Below are 19,886 nucleotides of genomic sequence, written 5' to 3' on the forward strand. Positions count from 1 at the left end.
GTAAGGGGAATATAGGTATCACTTCTGGGCTAGCTCTGCCACAGAGACATAAATAGAAACACAAGGGAACCTCAGACAAACCCAGAAAGAGGGCTTGTCTCATTTTACAAAATAATTGGCCTGTAAGTGTCAGGATCATGAGAGTCACAGAGAGAACTACATTAGCCGGAGGACACTAATGAGATGTGAGTAACTGAGTGAATGAATGAAGGAACAGACTGATAGGAGGAACGCGATGGTGAGAAAAGGGGTTGAAGAAGACAGAGGCCGGATCCAGCATCATCACTAGCATCCAAACAGCCTCCTCAGCGGCCACAGGGAGCTCCAGGCACTGCCCTAGACGTTCAACACGTGCTCATTCTTCACCCCAAACCTAGCTGGTGGTCGCTGTTATCATTCCTGAACTGCAACATAGAAAACTGAAGCTTGGGAGATTCAGCAACTTGCCCAGATCATAGAGCCTGAAAGCAGCCCAGCAGGGACTCAAAATCGGATCTTCCTGTCCTCTTAACCATCAAAGAGCACTCAAGTGTGGCTTCTGAGGAAACCAGAATTTCTCTAAATCCAAATTTGGATGCTAGTTGGCTTTGCAAATCTTCAAACATGGTATCCTGGACCATGAGTGTATGGAGGGGCAGTGACAACAAAACTCTGCTTCCTGGGTTAGAATCCAACCTGGGACTGCCTCTTCCCCAGCCAGGCTCAGTGCCCCCAAGGCCCAGCTGCAAAGCAGCTGAATGCACACTGTGAAGGGACCCATGCTGCCCCATCTTCCTTCCAGAGCAGGGCTGTTGTGGCTCCATAGGCCAAAGACCCACCTCTGGGACAGAGGACAGTGGGCGGAGCATGCAGAGCCACGAGACAGACTAGTTGCTCAGTGTAAACTCTGAGTAGCACTTTATCTTATAGAGAAACTTCAAAGGTTTCCCAGGCTGGTGGCAGACTCTTGTGGAGGAAGGCTGCTGCCCAGAGGGTAAGAACCTTTGCTGTGGCAGCACAGGTGAAGAAACTGAGGCAGGCCGGGTCGTGGGGGTCAGGCAAGTGTCCACAGGCGTCCCCCCTCCCCCCGGCCTGGCTCGTGCCCTTTCCACAGCCCCCAGCAGGCAGCACTGCTGCGCTAAGCAGAAGAAATTACATCTATCATTGTTCCTGCTGGTGGTGGTGGCCACACCCCAAAGGTGTAATTCTAAGAGGCTTGGGAAGGGACAGGTGGTGGGGTAGGGCTGAGTCTCTGGAGAGCACCAGGTGGGCGGGCCCACAGCTATTAGGCCCTGGGTGAGTGAGTGTCCACACCAGGTGTTGCCCGTCAGGTGTTGCCTGGTAGGCCATCTTGGCTTGCCCTCCCCCTGAGAAACTCCCCCCGGAAACAGGAACCCAAGGGAGGTTGCTTCACCAAGGAGCCATGCCGGGCTTGAGTGCGTTTAAAACCTGGCGACAGCAGGGACCCCGACATTCAGTGGTATTACAGTTGAGAAAACCGAGACCAGCTGGGCGCAGTGGCTCACACCTGTAGTCCCAATACTTTGGGAAGCCGAGGCAGGCAGATCACCTGAGGTCAGGAGTTCAAGACCAGCCTGACCAACGTGAAGAAACCCCCGTCTCTACTAAAAATACAAAAATAGCCGGGGTAGTAGCACATGCTTGTAATCCCAGCTACTTAGGAGGCTGAGGCAGGAGAATCGCTTGAACCCAGGAGGCGGAGGTTACGGTGAGCCGAAATTGCGCCACTGCACTCCAGCCTGGGCAACAACAGCGGAACTCTGTCTCAAAAACAAAGAAAAGAAAAGAAAAGAAAACTGAGGCTGGGGGAGCAAGTGACGCCATAGAAACTACAGGCTATGTCCCCGGCACTCCACTCTCCAAACCCCCTCAAGTTCTCAAGGTGAAAAACCAGGATTGCCCAGAACCCCTGGGCCAGCACTAAACTCCACAGCTCCCCAGTTCCCACGAAGCCATGGTCAGAAGGGACTGGACAAGCAAGGAGCAGGAAAGACCCACACAGGCTTTGAGGCTGGCAATCCCAGGCTCAATCCCAGCTCTGTCTCCTGGGCACGAGAGTTAACGCTTAGGAGTCTTCATTTCCTCATGTGAAAAATGGAAATAATAATAGCAGCTATCTTGTGGGGATGTTGTGATTAAATGAGATAACACATGTAATATCCTAGCGCACAGTAAATACTCAAAAATAGGCCGGGCATAGTGGTTCACACCTGTAATCCCAGCACTTTGGGAGGCCGAGGCGGACAGATCATTTGAGGTCAGGAGTTCGAGACCAGCCTGACTAACATGGTGAAAACCTGTCTCTACTAAAAATACAAAAAAAAAAAAAAAATTAGCCAGGCATGGTGGCACATACCTGTAATCCCTACTCGGAAGGCTGAGACATGAGAATCACTTAAACCCAGAAGGAGGAGGCTTCAGTAAGCTGAGATTGCACCACTGCACTCCAGCCTGGGTGATAGAGTGAGACTGTCTTAAAAAAAAAAAAAAAGAAAAGAAAAGAAAAGTAGCTATTGGCTGGTCCAAATGTAGTGAGTGATCTCAATTGATTATTCACAGCAAGTTACAGATCGAACTCCTTGTTCTACTGTTTTCCCCCTTCTCACTACTGCATTTGACTAGTCTTAAAAAAAAAAAAAAAAAAGTAGCTATTATTACTCCAGCAGGTTTCCATGAGTAGCCATGCACCCTTCCACATGGCTGGGACTAGGCTGCACTTGCAGGTGTCTGCTGATACTGTGCACCCTGGGTGCCTCCCATGCCTCACCCTGCCCTACCCTTCCATTCATCCTTTCACCATTCTCTGAAGCCTGCTGTGTGCCAGATCTGTGTGCAACTGGGTGGTGGGAGACCGGAGGTGAACCGGACCTGAGCCCTGCCCCAAAGAGGTCCCACCAAGTAGAGTGGTAAGGGACAGGGACACAAAACCTCAAGATAGCCGGGCGCGGTGGCTCAAGCCTGTAATCCCAGCACTTTGGGAGGCCGAGACGGGTGGATCACGAGGTCAGGAGATCGAGACCATCCTGGCTAACACGGTGAAACCCCGTCTCTACTAAAAATACAAAAACTAGCTGGGCGAGGTGGCGGGCGCCTGTAGTCCCAGCTACTCGGGAGGCTGAGGCAGGAGAATGGCGTAAACCCGGGAGGCGGAGCTTGCAGTGAGCTGAGATCCGGCCACTGCACTCCAGTCCGGGCGACAGAGCGAGACTCCGCCTCAAAAAAAAAAAAAAAAAAAAAAAAAAAACCTCAAGATAGCATGAGCAGGGCTAGGAGAGGGGAATGCACATGAACTGCATGGTAGACTGCGCCTAAGCCCAAAAGGATAAGGCCCTAAGCCACTGAGGGGCAGGGAAGGGCATTTCAGCAGGGGGACCAGTGGTGCAAAGGCCTGGAGGGTTAAACAAACAAGTACAGTCCAGGGTCCAGTGCCCAAGCTGTGTCCAACTCTACCCCTTACCTCTCTCCCACCCCCTGCCTATGTTCTCTGGGATGCCTTGCCAGTGCCGAGCATTAGAGAAGGTGGACTCTCCACTCCAGGGAGGGGCAGCAGTCTCTCCCAAGACCCAGGGAGATGGTTGACCTGAGATGGGAAAGGAAGTCAGGTCCCCTCCATGGAGCTGTGTCCTGGCCTTGAGAGCCAAAGGCCCAGGCAGTTACAAGCAAACAGACACACAGACAGGTAGACCCAAGGCTAGTCCTCCCTCTAAGACCTTACCTAGCAGGACGCCAATATCCTTGCCCATGGAATATGTGGGGCACACAGATTATCCCAAAGTCCTAGGAACCCAGGAAATGATCTATTCATTCAGAACCCTTCAGGTGACTGCTGGGGAAACCTGGCTTCAGCTGGGCTCTGAAATATCCTACAGGCTGTGCTGACTTCTCCATACACTGCATTTCAGCAGATAGTTTTGTGACAGGAGTAACTGTTAAGCAAATCACCCTTTCCCAACAGAACCATATTCAAATGAGAGGAAGAGTTCCTGATGGAGTGGAGCACAAAGTATCAAATCAATCACAGCCCTGAACAATAGTCCCAACCTCAATAACCATTACCATTGCTCCAAATCACTGACCATTCAGCACCCTGCAAAGGAGACAGGAGCACCTGGACCATGGACCCCACAGGGGCTGAAATTTAGCTCAAACCACCTCTGCCAGCTGTCAAGGGCACAGAGCTGCATCCTTTGCAGATATTGCCTCTGACCCTTCCAACACCCCAGAGGGAAGCATCGCTCCCATTTTACAGATGCTGAAACTGAGGCCCAGGGAGGTACAATCCACACAGCTAACAGTAGTGAAGCAGAGAACCAGAGTCCAGGTGTGACTGACCCTACAGTGTCAAGACTTTCTGCTACCTTCACCAAGGGGCAGGACTGGCCCAGCTAAAACAAAACACCCTGGCAACTGGAGGCTGCCTTAGTTGATGGTTATAATGCAGTGCTCTGGACTCAGAGGCCTTGCTGACCAGGGAGGCAGAGCCCACAGATTCTTCCTCCAAAGTTCCTGACCCAAGCTCCAGATTTTCCAGAACCCAGTGCTGGGGCTCCAAACCTGAAGCCCCTGTCACCTGCAGGCCCAGAGTTCATACAGCAGTGCTGGTCCATCTGTGTCAGACAGACCTCTGCCCTGCCATGTCCCAGCTGTGTGGACTTGGCTTGGGAAAGGACTCTGAGCCCCAGCATCTCATCTGTCAAGCAGGGATAATCCTCTCCTCAGAGTGGTCCTGTAAGGATTAGATGAGACTGGTCCCTAAAGCCCTTGGCAGTAGCTGCCCCTCCTCCAGCCCCAGGCCCCAGCAACTTTCCCTGATTTCTCAGGCCCTGCCCTGGGGGAACACCTCCCACTAATCCCCAAAGGACAGGACATACAGGGACAACAAGAAACAAAGTTTAAAATAACAAAAATGCCAAAATCCCTCCACAGCATGAGTGCATAGGGAGAGGGTGGGCAGCTCTCTCACACCAGGGCCCCGCATAAATGCCCCCTTCACCCTCACAGCCCACAGCCAGGCCCTGCCCTCACCATGCTGGACCAGGAGAGGATGCTCTGAGAGATGCAAAGCCTGGCCCACAGCACACAGTAGGTCCGAGCCCCAGCACCAGTGCTCCTCTGCTGTTTCTGCTCCCGCTTCTCCTCCCAGGACCCACTCACCACCTGCTGGCTTCAGGGGCCTCCACTGTGCCCTTCCCTGAGGTCCCCACAAGGCAAGCATCAGGCCAAGCTGATGGAGCACCTGCCCCTTGCCTCTGGGTTTCTGGGGTCCCCAAAATGGAGACCCCCAAGACCCTTCACTTTACACTCCCCCCGGCCCCCCAAAAATCCCAAGAGCTATTCCAGGGCACAGACCTGAGGGTTCAGGGTAAGAGGGGAAGGAGAGAGGTCTGCTCAGTGCTGTCATGAGGGGTGCTGAGGCACCTCCTCCTCCAGCGCTGCCCAGAATGCTTTCCCAGGACTTTCTCTCACTGGCTCCCTTCCTATTATGTCTTCAATATGTCTTCAAACTTCAGCCCGGCTGCCCCCTGTCCAGGCAGCCTGCCCTATCCCTAAACTCTCCAGGATGGGCTGGAGGCCACCGTTCCTTGTCTCCTAGACCCCCAGCAGCTCCCTTCTCAGCTCGCATTGTCATGCATTCATTTGCCTGTAATGCTGCGGCCCCTTGCTCATCTTGGCATCCTCCATGCCTTGTAGGGGGCCTGGCCTATAGCAAGCGCTCAGTAAGGAGCTGTTCCTGAATGGAGGGATAGGCAGGTAAGCCAACAAAGAGGCTGAGCCTGTGTGGGCTTCTCTGACTTTTAGAATGCTGGAGCCCTGGTCCGTGGCCCTCCGTGCATCTGTATAATTCCTAAAGAGGTGCAGCCATGAAAATCCCTGAACTCTTGTAGATCTCTATAACACAAAGACAACTACTATTACTACTTCTGCCATCATCCTCTTAAAAAGGGGTAAAGGGCTGGGAGGTGGAGGCATGAGGCTTCAGAAATATCAAGAGACAGGTTCAGGGGAGATTCTGGGACTTGCTTTAAGATCTTTAATAGTCCTGACAGTCAAAGAAAAGTAAAGTAAAATTGTACTGAGGTACCAATCTATGCTCAGTCAATTACCAAAAATATATAAAATACTCACTGCTTATGAGGTACTCACTGCTTTTGAAGATACGGTAAAACTGTTACACAGTGGCAGCAAAAATTGGTTCCATTATTCTAGAAAACAATTTGGCAAATACTTTTTAAATCATAAAAATGATTTAAAAAGAAATTTATCTTTCTTTCTTTCTTGGTTCACTGCAGTGATCACAGTTCACTGTCCCAGGAGCTGGGACTACAGGTGTGCACCACCACGCCCAGCTAATTTTTGTATTTTTTGTAGAGATGGGGTTTCATCATGTTGCCCGAGCTGGTTTCAAATTCCTGGGCTTAAGTGATCCTCCCACCTCAGCCTCTCAAAGTGCTGGGATTGCAGGTGTGAGCCACTGTACCCCACCAAAAATGTATTTTTCAATTCAGTTCCCAGAATCCCAGGACTACAAATTTATACTCAGGAAAAAAATATAAAATACGAAAAAATGTTATGTTACAATATTCATGAGTATATTATTGAATTTGCAATTAGCAAATTATACTGGAGAACAACCTGAATATCACCACCAGCAGCCCCAGTTTGGGTAAGAGTGACAACGTCACCCTAATGATGACTGCACACCACGGAGGGCGGAGGGTTCCCCCAAGCAGGGGCGGCCACTGAGCTAGCTCTGCACCTTCAGAACCCAGACAGGCCTATAGGGAGCAGTTGCCAGAAATGTTCCTGAATTAATAATTCTGTAGCAATATGAGAAACTTTTTTTTTTTTTTGAGATGGAGTCTCGCTCGTCGCCCAGGCTGGAGTGCAGTGGCGCAATCTCAGCTCACTGCAAGCTCCGCCTCCTGGGTTAATGCCATTCTCCTGCCTCAGCCTCCAGAGTAGCTGGGACCACAGGCACCCGCCACCACGCCCAGCTAATTTTTTGTATTTTCAGTAGAGACAGGGTTTCACCGTGTTAGCCAGGATGGTCTCGATCTCCTGACCTCGTGATTCGCTCGTCTCAGCCTCCCAAAGTACTGGGATTACAGGCGTGAGCCACCGCGCCCGGCCAATATGAGAAACTTCTACCGAGCAAGATTAAATGAACAAAACAGGATACAAACTAGTACCTGTGCCATGATTTAAACTATGAACAAACTCTACACCTTTGAATGAGAGCTGGAAGGAACCAAGGAAAAGTTCTACTCAGGAAACTGAGGCTCCGGGTGATTTATATTTATTTTTCTTTTTTGGATTCTTGTTACTGGTGCTACAATATCGTTTATACAAGAGATAAAAATCACTTTTTAAGAAAATTATTTTTTTTTGAGACAGAGTTTGGCTTTGTCACCCAGGCTGGAGTGCAGTGGCACTGTCTCAGCTCACTACAACCTCTGCCTCCCAGGCTCAAGGATTCTCATACCTCAGTCTCCTGAGTAGCTGGGATTACAGGCGTGCGCCAGCGCGCCTGGGTAATTTTTGTATTTTTAGTAGAGATGGGGTTTCACCATGTTCGCCAGAATGGTCTCGAACTCCTGTCCTCAAGTGATCCACCTGCTTCAACCTCCCAAAGTGCTGGGATTACAGGCGTGAGCCACCACACCCAGCCTTACTTTTTTTTCTTCCTAATTAAAAGCATTGCCCAGAACCCCAAGTCCTTACTCCCCGGACCTGAAAGCTGTGACTCAGCTGGTTGGGGCCTGAGACTACCCGTCTGATGCTGAGTTAACCTGGGAACACTGCGTTGTCTGGCAGGGCTTGTAGGCACAGACAACCACAACTCTTTAGGTTCAAGGAAGGGATAAAGGGAAGCCAGAAATGCAGGTAGAGGAAGGGGTATCTAAGCTGGGCCCTAAAAGATGACCAGGAGAAGAGACGGCACCCAGATGAAAGGGAGGGGGAAGGGGCTCCCAGAAGAGGTGATAGCCTGAGAACTAGAAATGGCCTGGACTAGTTGGGGGAAGGAGAGAGATCAACTCAGTGCCACAAGGTAACCCGGGTAAACAAGGACAAAAGTGGGAAATGGAACTGTCCTTTAGGGACCTGTTCATTCATTCATCCATTCTCAGCAAATGTGGATGGTGTGTGGCTCTGTGCCGGGCTCTGTGCTAGGAGGTTGGTATAATAAATTCACTGAATTCTATCCTCTCAACTACCTGGGAGGGGGGACAATTGTGCCCATTGGTAAATGGTGGCTCAGAAAAGTGAAGTGGAGGAACCAGGTTGCAATCCAGCACGATCAAAAGTCCATCCCTGAGACTATTCCCTGAGAACTAGGCTCTGTTCTGTGTAGGACCCAAGGAATCAGGTGGGCCAGCACCTGGCCAGAGGACAGGTCCATGCTGGGAGCTGGGGCTTTTGAGGGTGTGTGTGGAGTTGGGGGGATGTTAGGGCTGGCTTGCCTAGAGCTGGCGTGGGGGTTGGAAGGACACAGAGCACAGTGGTGTGGGCCCAATGCAGGGTCTTCTTTCCCCATCTTTGAACTCAGTATTCCCACCTGCAAAATGACCAGACAATCCCTATGGCCCTCTCCTGTGAAGTGAAGGGGATCTGCAGCAGCTACCTCCAACTCATCTTCTCCCCAAAAGTGGGGAGGTGTGAGCCACCAAGACTGTAGTGGAGAGTAGAAATGTTACCATGTCTCACCTAGACAGAGCTCCCTGAGCAGACTGAGCTAGGCCTTCTCTGCCGCTCTCCATCCAGGGCTGAGTGACTCATCCCTGCTCTGCCTCCTTCCCCGTTCCCTCCCTAGTCCCCAGCAGCCTCCCTGGACCTCCACCCCCACCTCCACCTCCAGGCTCCAGAGCAGCAGGCCCAGCTCTGCAGCAGTGATGAATGTCCTGCTCCGACCACAACATCGCAGAGGCTGGCCTCCTGCCCTGTACCTCTCCACTTCTATCCTAGGGGCAAGGGGGAGCCAGGCAGAGAAGGGAGAGCTGAGAAAGGGAGGCAGAGAGTGGAGGGCCTAGAAGAAAAGGGAAGGGGTGGGGGAGGCCAGTGGGACAACACAGAGGCTAGGGCTGACTTCCAGACATCAAGACAGGCAAAGACAAAGAGGGAAAAAGCCTCCCAGGGCTTCCCGGACCACCAGTGGACTGACGCCGCCAGAGCTCTGCAGTAAAGTTCCAGGCTTCATCCCTAACGGCCTCTGGAGCACCACACCCTGGGCAGCCCATAGACATCTCCCCCTCCCCATGCTCAGCGCTGCCATAGCAGGCACAGTTCTCCCTGTGCCCAGCACTGCCATAATGGGCATGGTTCTCCCTGGGCCCAGCACTGCCATAGCCATAGTGGACATGGCTCTCCCTGTGCCCAGTGCTGCCATAGTGGGCACGGTTTTCCCTGTGCCCGGCACCACCATAGTGGGCACGGTGCTTCCTGTGCCCAGCACCGCCATAGGGGGCATGGTTCTCCCTGTGCCCAGCGCTGTCATAGGGGGTATGGTTCTGGACTTGTCCCTTATGCTCTTACTCTCAACCTCTAGCCAACTCTGCCCCTTGGATTCCACTCGGCCATGACCTTCCCAGAAGCTCCTCTTCACCAGCCCAGATAGGCCTCACCATCCTTGCTTGGACCCCTGTAGCCACATCCTCTTCTCTGGCTTCCTGACTTCCAGGCCACTCTGTCCCCTGTGGCCAGGGAGCTTTTTAAAATCCAGAGCTGATATGGCCCTTCCCAGCCTGAAAGCTTCTGTTGTCTCTCTCTCTCTCTCTCTCTCTCTCTCTCTCACTCACTCTCTCTCTCTCTCTCTCTGCCATTAGGATAAAATCTAAACTCCAAAATGTCCTCCCCACCCTGGTTCTGGCTCTTCTCTTCCTCACTGTTAGCCCTGAACCCCTGCCACAGGGAGAGCCTATCTCCCTGACCAACTCACCAAGACTTTCTCAGTTTGTTGCCTTATCCTGCTGGGCCCCCGAGGCCCCATCCAAACACCACCTCCTGGAGAAGCCCCTGTACCATCCCCCTACCATGCTGCCAGTCACTGGCCTCACTCAGCCTGAGTATATGTCTTTGTCCCCACACTGCTCACAAAAGGCTGTCACTGTCTCCATGTGTCTCCCCATGAGGACTCGAGTCTCTTAAGAGCAGGACCCAGATCTGATATCTCCAGGTGGCTGGCAGGATGGGTGGGAGGCATGAGAAGGGGTTTGTTGAATGAATAAACAGCTGGGACAGGAACAACATGACCAGTAGAGACATTAAGGACAGAGTAACCTTAAGACACAGAAACGAAGTGACCAGGAGAGACATTAAGGACACTGCCAGTAACCATTAAGGGACAGGGGAACAGAGATAGATAGAAAACACACCCCAAAGGGAAGACCTTGAGACCCAGAGACAGGCTTGAGGCAGCTGCACCCCTCTTGGTGCCTCCCTCTATCCCCTCTGGCATGCTTGAACTGGCCTTGATGCCCTGGGGCCCCTGGAGGCAGGACAGGGAGCTTCAGAAGGGGAAACCACAGCACAGTCAGAGCTGAGCCAGGGGCAGGAGCTGCCAGGAGACAGCTGAGGAGACATAATTGGATCACAGACAACTCTGCTTCTGCAGTGAGGGGGTGTGACTCACACACACAGAGTAACGCCAGACACAGAAACACACATGGAGTCTCACACTCAGAGGCATAGGCGCACATACCTTCAACACAATTGACTGACCCTGTCAGGTCCCTGTCCCAGGGCTGTCATGTGGGTAGGAAGGGGGAGATGGGAAACCCAGCACCTGCCCCTGAGGAGCTCAGTGTCTGCCAGACTAAGGGCCACATCACACACATAGTCACTCACAATTCAGCTCCACACACGAAGGCTCCAACAGAATCCTCAATCCCTATCACATTATCTCGTCCTTATGCACAACCATCATCTGGTATCTTATTTAGTTGTTTGCTTCTATTTTGCTTGTCACCCCTTCAGGATGTGAAACCCATGACAGCAGGGTCTGATCTGTGTGGTTTGCCCCTAAATTCCTAGATATGACACAATCCTTGGAACATAGTATGTGCTCAATAAACATACTGAAGCAATGAATGAATGCATGCATGTATGCAAGCGGAGACACACAAGGGAACTCCATCCTTCTGGCTATCAAGCAGGCCTCTACCTCAAGACTCGTCACCTCCCTGGCAAAGTACCAGGCCCCAGCCACTATGGCAGGGTCCAAAGATGGCAGGCACGGGCAGAAGATGATGGAGGGGATCTCGGGAAGCCGGGGGCAGAAGGAGGTGGTAACACAAACCCCAAGGATGAGTAAATGGCTCAGGCACCAGAGGGGAAAGCAGAGGTGGCAGTCACCTCCTACTTCCCATTGGGCAGCAGGAGGCAGTATATATGTGCAGACATTGCTCACGGGCCCCAGGACATAGGATTCCAGAGAAGCATCAGAGGTGGCAAGTACCTGCCTTCAGGGAGCCCAGGCTGAGGGGCAGGAAGGCAATGGTTATGCTAAAGCCCCAGAGAACAGCTCCAGCTGCCCTGTGTCACCTGCCCCAGGCTCTCTTTAATTAAATATAGGTGACAGGAATCTACTGTGATTGGCATGGGACCCTCTGCTGCCCATGCTTTTGAGTCTCCAGGGACCCCAGGGCATCAAGGCCAGTCCAAACATGCCAGAGGGGATGAAGGGAGGCACCAGGAGGGTGCTATCTCAAGCCTGACATGTGGTCTGAGTTGCTTTCCCCCACCTGTTGCCAGAGCACCACCATCTGCCCAGTCAAGGGCAAAGATGAGGGGTCAGGGTTGAAATAAGGTTTCTATCCCCATCTATCCTCACTGGCAACCTGGCACCCAGGCCAGGTCTCCTGCTCCTCGGGAACAAGCTGGAACAGCCCCGCCGAGGCCCCGGAGCCCCACAGAGCACTGGGGTCATGGCACCCACAGCCCTGGCTCCAGGTGGCCCGGCCAGGCATGGAGATGCAGGGGAAGAAAGAAAACCTATCTGTCTCCAGGACTCCCTTTCTCTCATCTCCTGAAACTTTAAAGACTCTCGGCTGGAAACTGAGCTGGGGCTCGTTAAAGTTTAAAAGCCGGAGCCTGGGGAGCTGGCTGTGGACAGCACAGAGCCAGCCTGGGGGCTGAGGGCTCCTCTAGTCCCAGCAGGGACACAGCCTGGAGGCACCCTCCACTCCACTCCGGCTCATAAGGGTTCCTGCTTAGCGCAGGCACTGAGGGGGCTGTACATCCATGCCGTCCTGCATCCCAGCCTGCACAACACTTCACAGTGCGCACATCGCAAAGAGTTATGCTGTAACCATCATATCCTGTCCATGATCACTCCTAAGGCTCTCTGGATTCCATCCTTTGCTCCATTCTCCACAATCTGGCTTTAAGGTGGGCCTCCGCACCTCTGCCTAGACAATAGAGCAGCAGCGCCCTCTTACCAGCTTCCCTGTCTAAAACCCTCCCCTGGCACCCCAGAGCCTCTAAGACTCAAGGCATGGGGCCTCGGTCTAGCTCTCTAATCACCTCCAGCCCCTGAGTTCCCAGCCCACACTGAACCACCTCCCATTCTCCAAATGCACTACCCCATGATCCGCCTCCGGGCCTTTGCACAGCTGCTGCTCTGTATGGAATACTTCCGATGTGATCAAATTTGTAATCTTCACTCCCCACCCAATTCCAAAAGGATCACCTGAACATTCCTCTGTGCAGTTCCTTCCCTGACCCCCAAGGCTAATTCAGATGCCCTCTCTAGATTTCCAGAGCTCCTGTGACAAGAGTGTGTCTCAGCACCCAGCTGGGGGCTCCTTGAGGGCAGGGCTTGGATCTGATTGCCCTCTCTGTCCCCCACCTCCAGCACAGCACAGAGCCAAGCAGAAAGAGGCTAACGATGGATGCTTGCTGAATGTGTGAATGAATGAAGTCTCTGAAGACAGGCAGGGCAGATAAGGAAGCTGAATCCCAGGCATAGACAACTTGCCCAGGGGCATACAGCCAGGACTCTGGATCCTGGTGCTCTTTCCCTAGCATCCTCAATCCAACCCAGGCACCTCCTCCAGGAAGACTTCCCTAACACCTCCAGCCACCTCTGATCTTTCCCTTCTCTGAGCACCTCCAACCCAAAGTCTAGACACTCACTAACTGGGGTCATGCTCTCTGGGAGCCTGTTCCCTGAGGACAGCTCTGGAACTACTTCTTCCAGTTCCCCCCATGCCAAGTCGGAGCAGGAACCAGGCAGCTCAGGGCCTAACCCCGGATTCAGGATCCCCTTCTAGGGACCTCTCTGATGGCACAGACTGGCAAGACCTCAGCCACCATCCTCACTCTGTGTCCAGCAGGGCAGCCTCCCCTAAGGTTAGGACAGCCTCTACAGACCACCTGCCCAGCAACTTCCTGTATGGGGAAACTGTGCCCCATAGCAGGCAGAGCCAAGCTAGAGCCGGAACTGACCCAGTCCGAGGCCCTAAAACTAGATGAACTCGTGCCCCTGCCACTGCCAATAAGAAGACTGACCCAGAAAGGTGAAATGACCCCCAAAGCCACACAGTGAGGACTGGACTCTTGCCCAGCTAGGTCCCCTCTAAGGTGCCCTCCCACAATGACACAGCACAGGGAGACCCATGAGTCCAATCATGTTAATAACCCGGTCCAAGGGAGTAGTGAGATCTCAGCCTTGGCGAGTCAAGGACCTAGGTCCTGATCTAGCTTCAGCCATGTCTGGCTGTTTGGCTGTGCACAAATGAACCTGCCTTGAGCCTCAGTTTCCACATCTGCTTGATGGGATTAAGGAGACCTGTCCCACACACAGCCCTGACCCCACCTTCCCCATGACCCTTTTGAGTCCCAGAGACTGGTAAAGGTGGAAAGGGCCTTGGAGACCCCTGAACCATCTGGCATTTCACCAGGTGAGAGGGTGAGGTGCTGAGGGGTCACGAGCTGAGCACTGGCTTTGGAGTCTGGAACCCAGGTGGCCTGTGGTGTGGGGTAGGTGGACAGTGAGACAGGGCTGGGAGGGGCCACCAGAGCTTTTGCCAAAGGGGAAGGGGAGGAGCAGCAAGACAGGAAGTCGGAGGAGACAGGTCCCCACTGCCCAGCTTCCTGTGGCCAGCGGAGCCTCAGGCTCTCAGCCACACCCCCTCCCACACCTGCTCCAGGGTCAGGTCTCTCCTGTCATGGGCCCAGGCTCCTCTCAGGCCTCATTCCTGCCCCCAGGCTGCGTGTGCAGTGGGTGGAAGGTCACCTGGAACTGTCTGTCCTCTCTTCGCCAGGGTCTGAAGACCACTGAGGAGATACACAGGTCACCCCTGCCTCTCACGCGGCAGGCCTCAGGAGAACAGAGCATGTGTGTAACCAAGCCAGATGGAGGAGGTAGCTCTGCCAGGGCCTCACAGGCCACGTCCTCTGCTGTCTGCCTGCTCCTAATCTCTCCCCCAGGGCCCCAGCCCGGGTGCTGAGTTCAGAGACTCTTGGAGCCAAGAGAGACCAATTGCACAGATGGGCAAGCAGCCCAGAGAGGGGCAGGAATGTGCCCAAAGTCACATGCAACAGCCAGGACTGGACCCCAGCTGGCCCTGGTTGAATGACTGACATAAGCTCTTGGTCTCCCGTTTCTCACACCAATACAGGTGCCATGGGGAAGCTAACCTGGGCTTTGAGAGATCTGAGTTCAGCCTCCAAGCTGCCTCCTGCCTTGTACCCAGGATCTATGTTCAGCATCTGTCCCTGGGACAGGACCTGAACTCTTAGGAGGTGGTATCTGCCTCCTCTCCAGTATTCAGAGCACAGTGCAGCCCTGAGGCCAGGTCAGGCTAGAGGCCAGGAGGGAGGGAAGGGGTGGAGGTGGCCTCCAACAGCCCCTTTCCCTTTGTCTTGGCTCCAACTACTGGGCCCTGAGCCACAGTGGCTTCCAGGGACCTCTGGACCCGGGGAAGGGGAAGGGAGATGAGGAGGAGGAAATGAATCAGGTAGATAGCTAGGTGGATTCCCACCCCCACCCTGGGATCAGGAGCACGGGGCATGTCCAGGGGGCAGCTGGCTTTCCCAGCTCTGGGGACAGGCCCAGAGTAGGCTGGGACAGGAGAGGGGAGGGGGAAAAGGGGGCAGAAGTTCAGCAAACACCTGCAGTTGAGTCACAGCCTCCTGGAGTGACCCAGTCATCCCCAGGGATTCTGGCTCCAGACCTGCTGGGTGACCTTGGCAAGCTACTCCCCTTTGTGGACCTCGGCTTTCTCATCCATCAAACAAGAATAGGATGATAAGAACACAGCGTCCTCCAGGCCTTCAAAGAGTTATGGATGGGGTTAAAGTCCACAGTGTTGACTAAGATGCGAGCCCATGCGGAGAGGGGCAGGGGCTCTGGAGCCAGGCTGGCATGGTTCCACTCTTGCCTCAGCTGTGGCATGACCTTAGGCAAATAACATTACCTCGCTCAGCCTCAGTTTCTTTGTTTGTAACATGCAGACAAGACTACTACTGCCCCAGACTAGCCTCAGGGCAAATTAGATGAGGGGGAGAAATGCTTGGCTCAGAGCAGGGGCTCTCATTTATCAGAAATGGGATTATCTGCATGGAACCTGGGAGTCCTGGAATCTTGGGGATGGGAAGATCACAGGCCTCTGTCCATCTCTCCCAGAGCTCCAACTAGCTGTGCTGAGAGGATCAGGAGCGGGGAGCTGGCACTTTGGGGTGCCCATAACCAGGGTCCCAGCCTCCTTCCTGGGTCTGGGTTCTGCTCACCTCCTCTCCCCACCCTCTCTCCATTGTGGGGAGCAAAGCTGGGGAGGCAGCCTGCAGGGAGAAGCAAGGAAGGAGCACTAGCCAAGATGCTGGAGATCTGCTGAGACAGCTGTGTGACTCTAGGCAGGTCCCTGCCCCTCTCTGAGCCCCAATATCCTCACCTACATCCAGGGGCAGGAAGGGTATGACATAGGGATTACTAAGGACCCTTTAGCACCTCCAACATCTGTTCAGTCTGAAAGAAAAGGAGGGTAGGGTCCTGGCTGCCCAGGAGGGTGTATGCCTGTCCAGAAGCCTATAACACCCCAGTTTTTCCAAGTCTCCGCCACCCACAAGGAAGGCCACCTGACAAGCCTGTTCTGGCCACGAGTGGTCTGTTGCAGTCAGCCTGGGCCCCAGATCCACTAATTCCAGGCGTGGGCTGGGCAGGGTTTGTTCATTAACCAAGCCAGATGGAGGAGGTGGCTCTGCCCTATTGACACAGAGGGTGGGAGTACTGGCCTCAGTTCAGACCCCTCCTCCCCTGACTTTCTGGAGTGCCAGCTTGGTAGGGAAACTACACTTCTCCCCCAGTGTGCACTGCCCACCTGAAGGCTTTCCCAGGTCACAGTCAGGCTCTTGTGAATTACCTTCTCACCTTTCATTCAATTTGTTCCTTCGTTCTTTCCTTCCCTCTCTCTTCCACCAATATCCCTGCTCTAACTGTGTTGGATACTGGGGACACAAAGAGGATAGGACCTGAGAGGCTGAAGCGGGTGGATCACTTGAGGTCAGGAGTTCAAGACCAGCCTGGCCAATATGGTGAAACCCCATCTCTACTACAAATACAAAAATTAGCTGAGTGTGGTGGTGTGCACTAGCAGTCCCAGCTACTCAGGAGGCTGAGGCAGGAGAATCACTTGAATCTGGGAGGTGGAGGTTGCAGTGAGCTGAGATCTTGCTACTGCACTTCAGCCTGGGCGACAGAGTGAGGCTTCTCAAAAAAAAAAAAAAAAAAAAAGAGGATAGGACCTGTCCTGCTCTCAGGGAACAATCAGGTGGGACATGCCAGCTGCCTTCCCCTTCCCTGCTCCTCAGGCTCAGACACAGGTCAAGGTCCTGTGGCCCTGGGCAGCGAATCCCAAAGTGGGAGACACACATGGAAACCCAGAGGGAAAGACAGTCAGATGGCCAAGGTGCAGACAGAGTCAGAGAGGAGAAGAGGAGGCAGAAAGTGAGAAGCAGATAATCATGTGGGGAAGGACAGAAGTATATGTAAATGACTAAGACAAAGTGAGGCAGAAGGGCTTAGGGTCAGAGGGGAAAGGTCAGACATCTCAGGCCTTGGTAAGAGGCCAAGATACATGCCTGGGCTAAGTCTGAGACTAGGCAGAAGGGGAGGGTGGACTCCTCCACATTTCCAGGAGGATAGCAGAAGGGAGAAGGCAAGGAAGAGGAAGGCGAAGGGCACAGCCTACTGCCAAAGCCCACCGCAGGGAGACCTACGAGCCCTGGAAATGCAGCACCCACAGCAACACCAGATGTATTGGGGGTAGCTATTGAGGCCCTTAAACCAGAGTCTTCACCAGCCCCCGCCCCATCTGGTCCTCTGGGGGAGGTGGGTTCCCAAGGTCCCAAACCCCAAGCCTGCCCTGCAAGGCAAAGAAAGGAGAATTGTGGGGTTGGGAGGAGCAGGGGAGATGGCTGTGAGCAACTGATGTGTCTGCAACTGCTCCCTATGTTGGCTTCCCTTGACCCCAGGCCCCTTCCTCCCCCAGCCCACCTGCAGCCTGGCTCTGTGCAAGGCAGGGGTATCAGAGCCCTGCCTTCAGGATCTGCCAGCCACAATCCTGAGTCCCTGCAGAAGACTGAGGGAGCAGCCACGGAGGGAGGGAAGGGAAAGAGCAAGAGCAGGGCATCAGGCAGGAAGGACTCAGGTCCTGGGCACCCCAGGGTGCAAAAAGCAGGGAAGGAGACCCAGTTCAGGCTGAGAGAACCAGGAATCAGAGAGAGAAGGGCCCAGTCTCCCAACTGGAGTAACTCAAGTCAGGAACGAGGTGCAGGCTTCCCAAGCAGAGGGGTCCCTGAGGGAGACCACTCTCCTAGAAGGGCCTGGCAGCAGCCCAGCTCCCTGGAGCAGGCAGGGGCATGCAGAAGCCTGGGTTCCAGCTGAGAGAGGCAGGTTGAGTCACTCCTGCTCTCCAGGCCTCCGTTGGCCCATCTGTGTGATGGGGCTTGGCCCAGCTGACTGTGCCTCCTCCCGGTCCCTGGCAGGAGACTCTCTCTGGGCCCAGATACACAGTCAGGTGTCTAGCTCAGAGAGAGGACCAGGAGACTCCGGAATAGAGGCAGTAAGGCTGCAGTGGAGGCTGAAGTGATAGTGGGCAACCCTACCTTGATCTTGTGCAGCGTCCGATCCATCTCCACAGCCTGCACCCAGACAGACACCCCAGCCTTGCTGTAGGTCAGGTTCCAGCCCACCTCCGCCTCACACTCTGACCGGAAGCTCTGAAAGTCTTGGTCATCGGGCACCTGGACACTCTCACGGCCCAGGACCGGCCGAGGCCCTTGGGGCTCTGTGGAGGCCGCTGGCTTCTCCATAGGGAGTGTGGGGAGGCCCAGGGCCCTAGTCCTAGTCCGGCTCTCCTGGGTCCTCCGCGGAGGCTCCGACAACGTCGACGCGGTTGCAGATGCTGACGCCACCTTCCTGGGACCTGCAAGACCGGTTTGGGGACGGGAATCAGGCGCGCTGGGGGCGCGGGTGGGGCTGTTCGGGGTCCTGGCGGGTGGGGAGCTAGAGAGAGGCAGGGGCTGGCCCCGGGGAAGAGCGGACGGGCGCTGGACAGCCTCGGAGACCCCCTCCCGAGGAGCGCCCCAGACCCCCTGGGGCCGGCGTGGAGACTGCGTATGGGACGCGGTGGCCGGCGGGCGCCCGTCGGGACCCAGGGACCAGCCGGGACCCGAGGGGAGGGACGATGCTGGGAACCTGCTTAACTAACTCGCAGCGACGCTGGGCGGGCGCGGGGCAGGTGGCGGGGCGGGAGGGGCGCCCTCCGGGCCGGGCTGCTCACCTGTGCCCGCCGCTCCGCCGGGGCCCGCCGGGGCTGGGGTGCGAGCGCCGCCGCCGCAGCTGCCCGGGCGACCCGGGGCCGCGCGGGGGCTCTGGGGAAAGAGCAGTGGGTCCCGCCGCCCGGCCCCGCCCCGGGCCCCCGCCCCGCGCGCCCCTCCCGGCTAGGCTGGGGGCTCGCGGGCTCGGCGGCCGCGGCTCGGGATTTTCCAGGCTGCGGAGGTGCAGCTGACGGAGCTGCGAGCCCCGCCCCGCCCCGCCCCGCAGGGTCCTAGCGCCCACCCCACCGGCCCCGGGAGGGGACCCGGCGCGCGAGGGGCCAGTCCCCAGCGGAGACCGGGGACGGGGTGAGGAGAGGCCAAGACAGAGTGGGCTCTGCGAGGAAGGGCCACGAGGTGCAAGAAGAGGAATTCTGGAAGTTGACTGTGAACCCCTTCTCTCCACCACCTCCCATACTCACAGGTACACACCTCTGCAACAACCTACAGTATTTACACACGGGCACGCTGTCCCCAGAACAACCCAGAGACGCCCCCACGCAATACCCCAGAGATCCAAAGATGGGCACACACCCCCATGACAATCAAGAGACTAACTCGCAGGGATGACAGCCCCACGGCAGCTCAGAGATGCCCACAGCTTGCATCCCCCACCAAGCTAGAGGCACACCAAGCCTACACACACCCAACCCCATTCCCACTGGGCAGTGCAAACCCAGCAGGAAGCCGATCCAACCCACAAGGCTCAAGGTTCACAAGCTGGCCAGACGTAGGCAAAATCTCCACCCCAGTCTCACTCGTACCTGGGAGCTTGAACCGGGACTCCCTCCAGCCCCACACTCTGGCCCTTGTCCACCAGCACCCCTTCTCAGCATGCACACACGTGCGTGTACACACACACAAACATGCACGCACACACGCACACCTCCTATGGACTAGACTAGGCTCTCAAGAGCATCTGGCCCAGGGCTCTGGGCTCTCTTACCTCCCCAGGCAGAGTTGGCCAGAGCTCCATAGCTACCTGCACTAGCGCTCCTGCCATTCCTTCCAGCCCGGGAGGCTCCCCCCAGCCCCCTGGGTCCTAGTGCCAGCTCTTCCTCCATCTGCTCTGT

General features: G+C 55.1%; 1 protein-coding gene across 5 annotated transcripts in view; it reads right to left on the minus strand.

Annotated features, from left to right (window-relative positions):
• The window catches only part of STARD10 (StAR related lipid transfer domain containing 10), a 41,765-nt gene that overhangs the window by 10,305 nt on the left and 11,574 nt on the right, over positions 1-19,886 (minus strand). For 2 of the 5 annotated variants that reach the window (XM_033205998.1, XM_033205999.1), the window contains exon 2: positions 18,103-18,422. In XM_033205998.1, coding sequence (XP_033061889.1) covers positions 18,103-18,309 — 207 coding nt within the window. In that variant the 5' untranslated portion in view covers positions 18,310-18,422. Of the gene's footprint in view, positions 1-18,102; positions 18,425-18,779; positions 19,013-19,371; positions 19,461-19,886 lie in introns of those variants that run through there. The other 3 variants (XM_033206000.1, XM_033205997.1, XM_033206001.1) reach the window with 3 other exon arrangements.

The sequence above is a fragment of the Trachypithecus francoisi genome, unplaced genomic scaffold (genome assembly GCF_009764315.1).
Source record: "Trachypithecus francoisi isolate TF-2019V2 unplaced genomic scaffold, Tfra_2.0 Lachesis_group8, whole genome shotgun sequence".
Classification (NCBI taxonomy): domain Eukaryota; kingdom Metazoa; phylum Chordata; class Mammalia; order Primates; family Cercopithecidae; genus Trachypithecus; species Trachypithecus francoisi.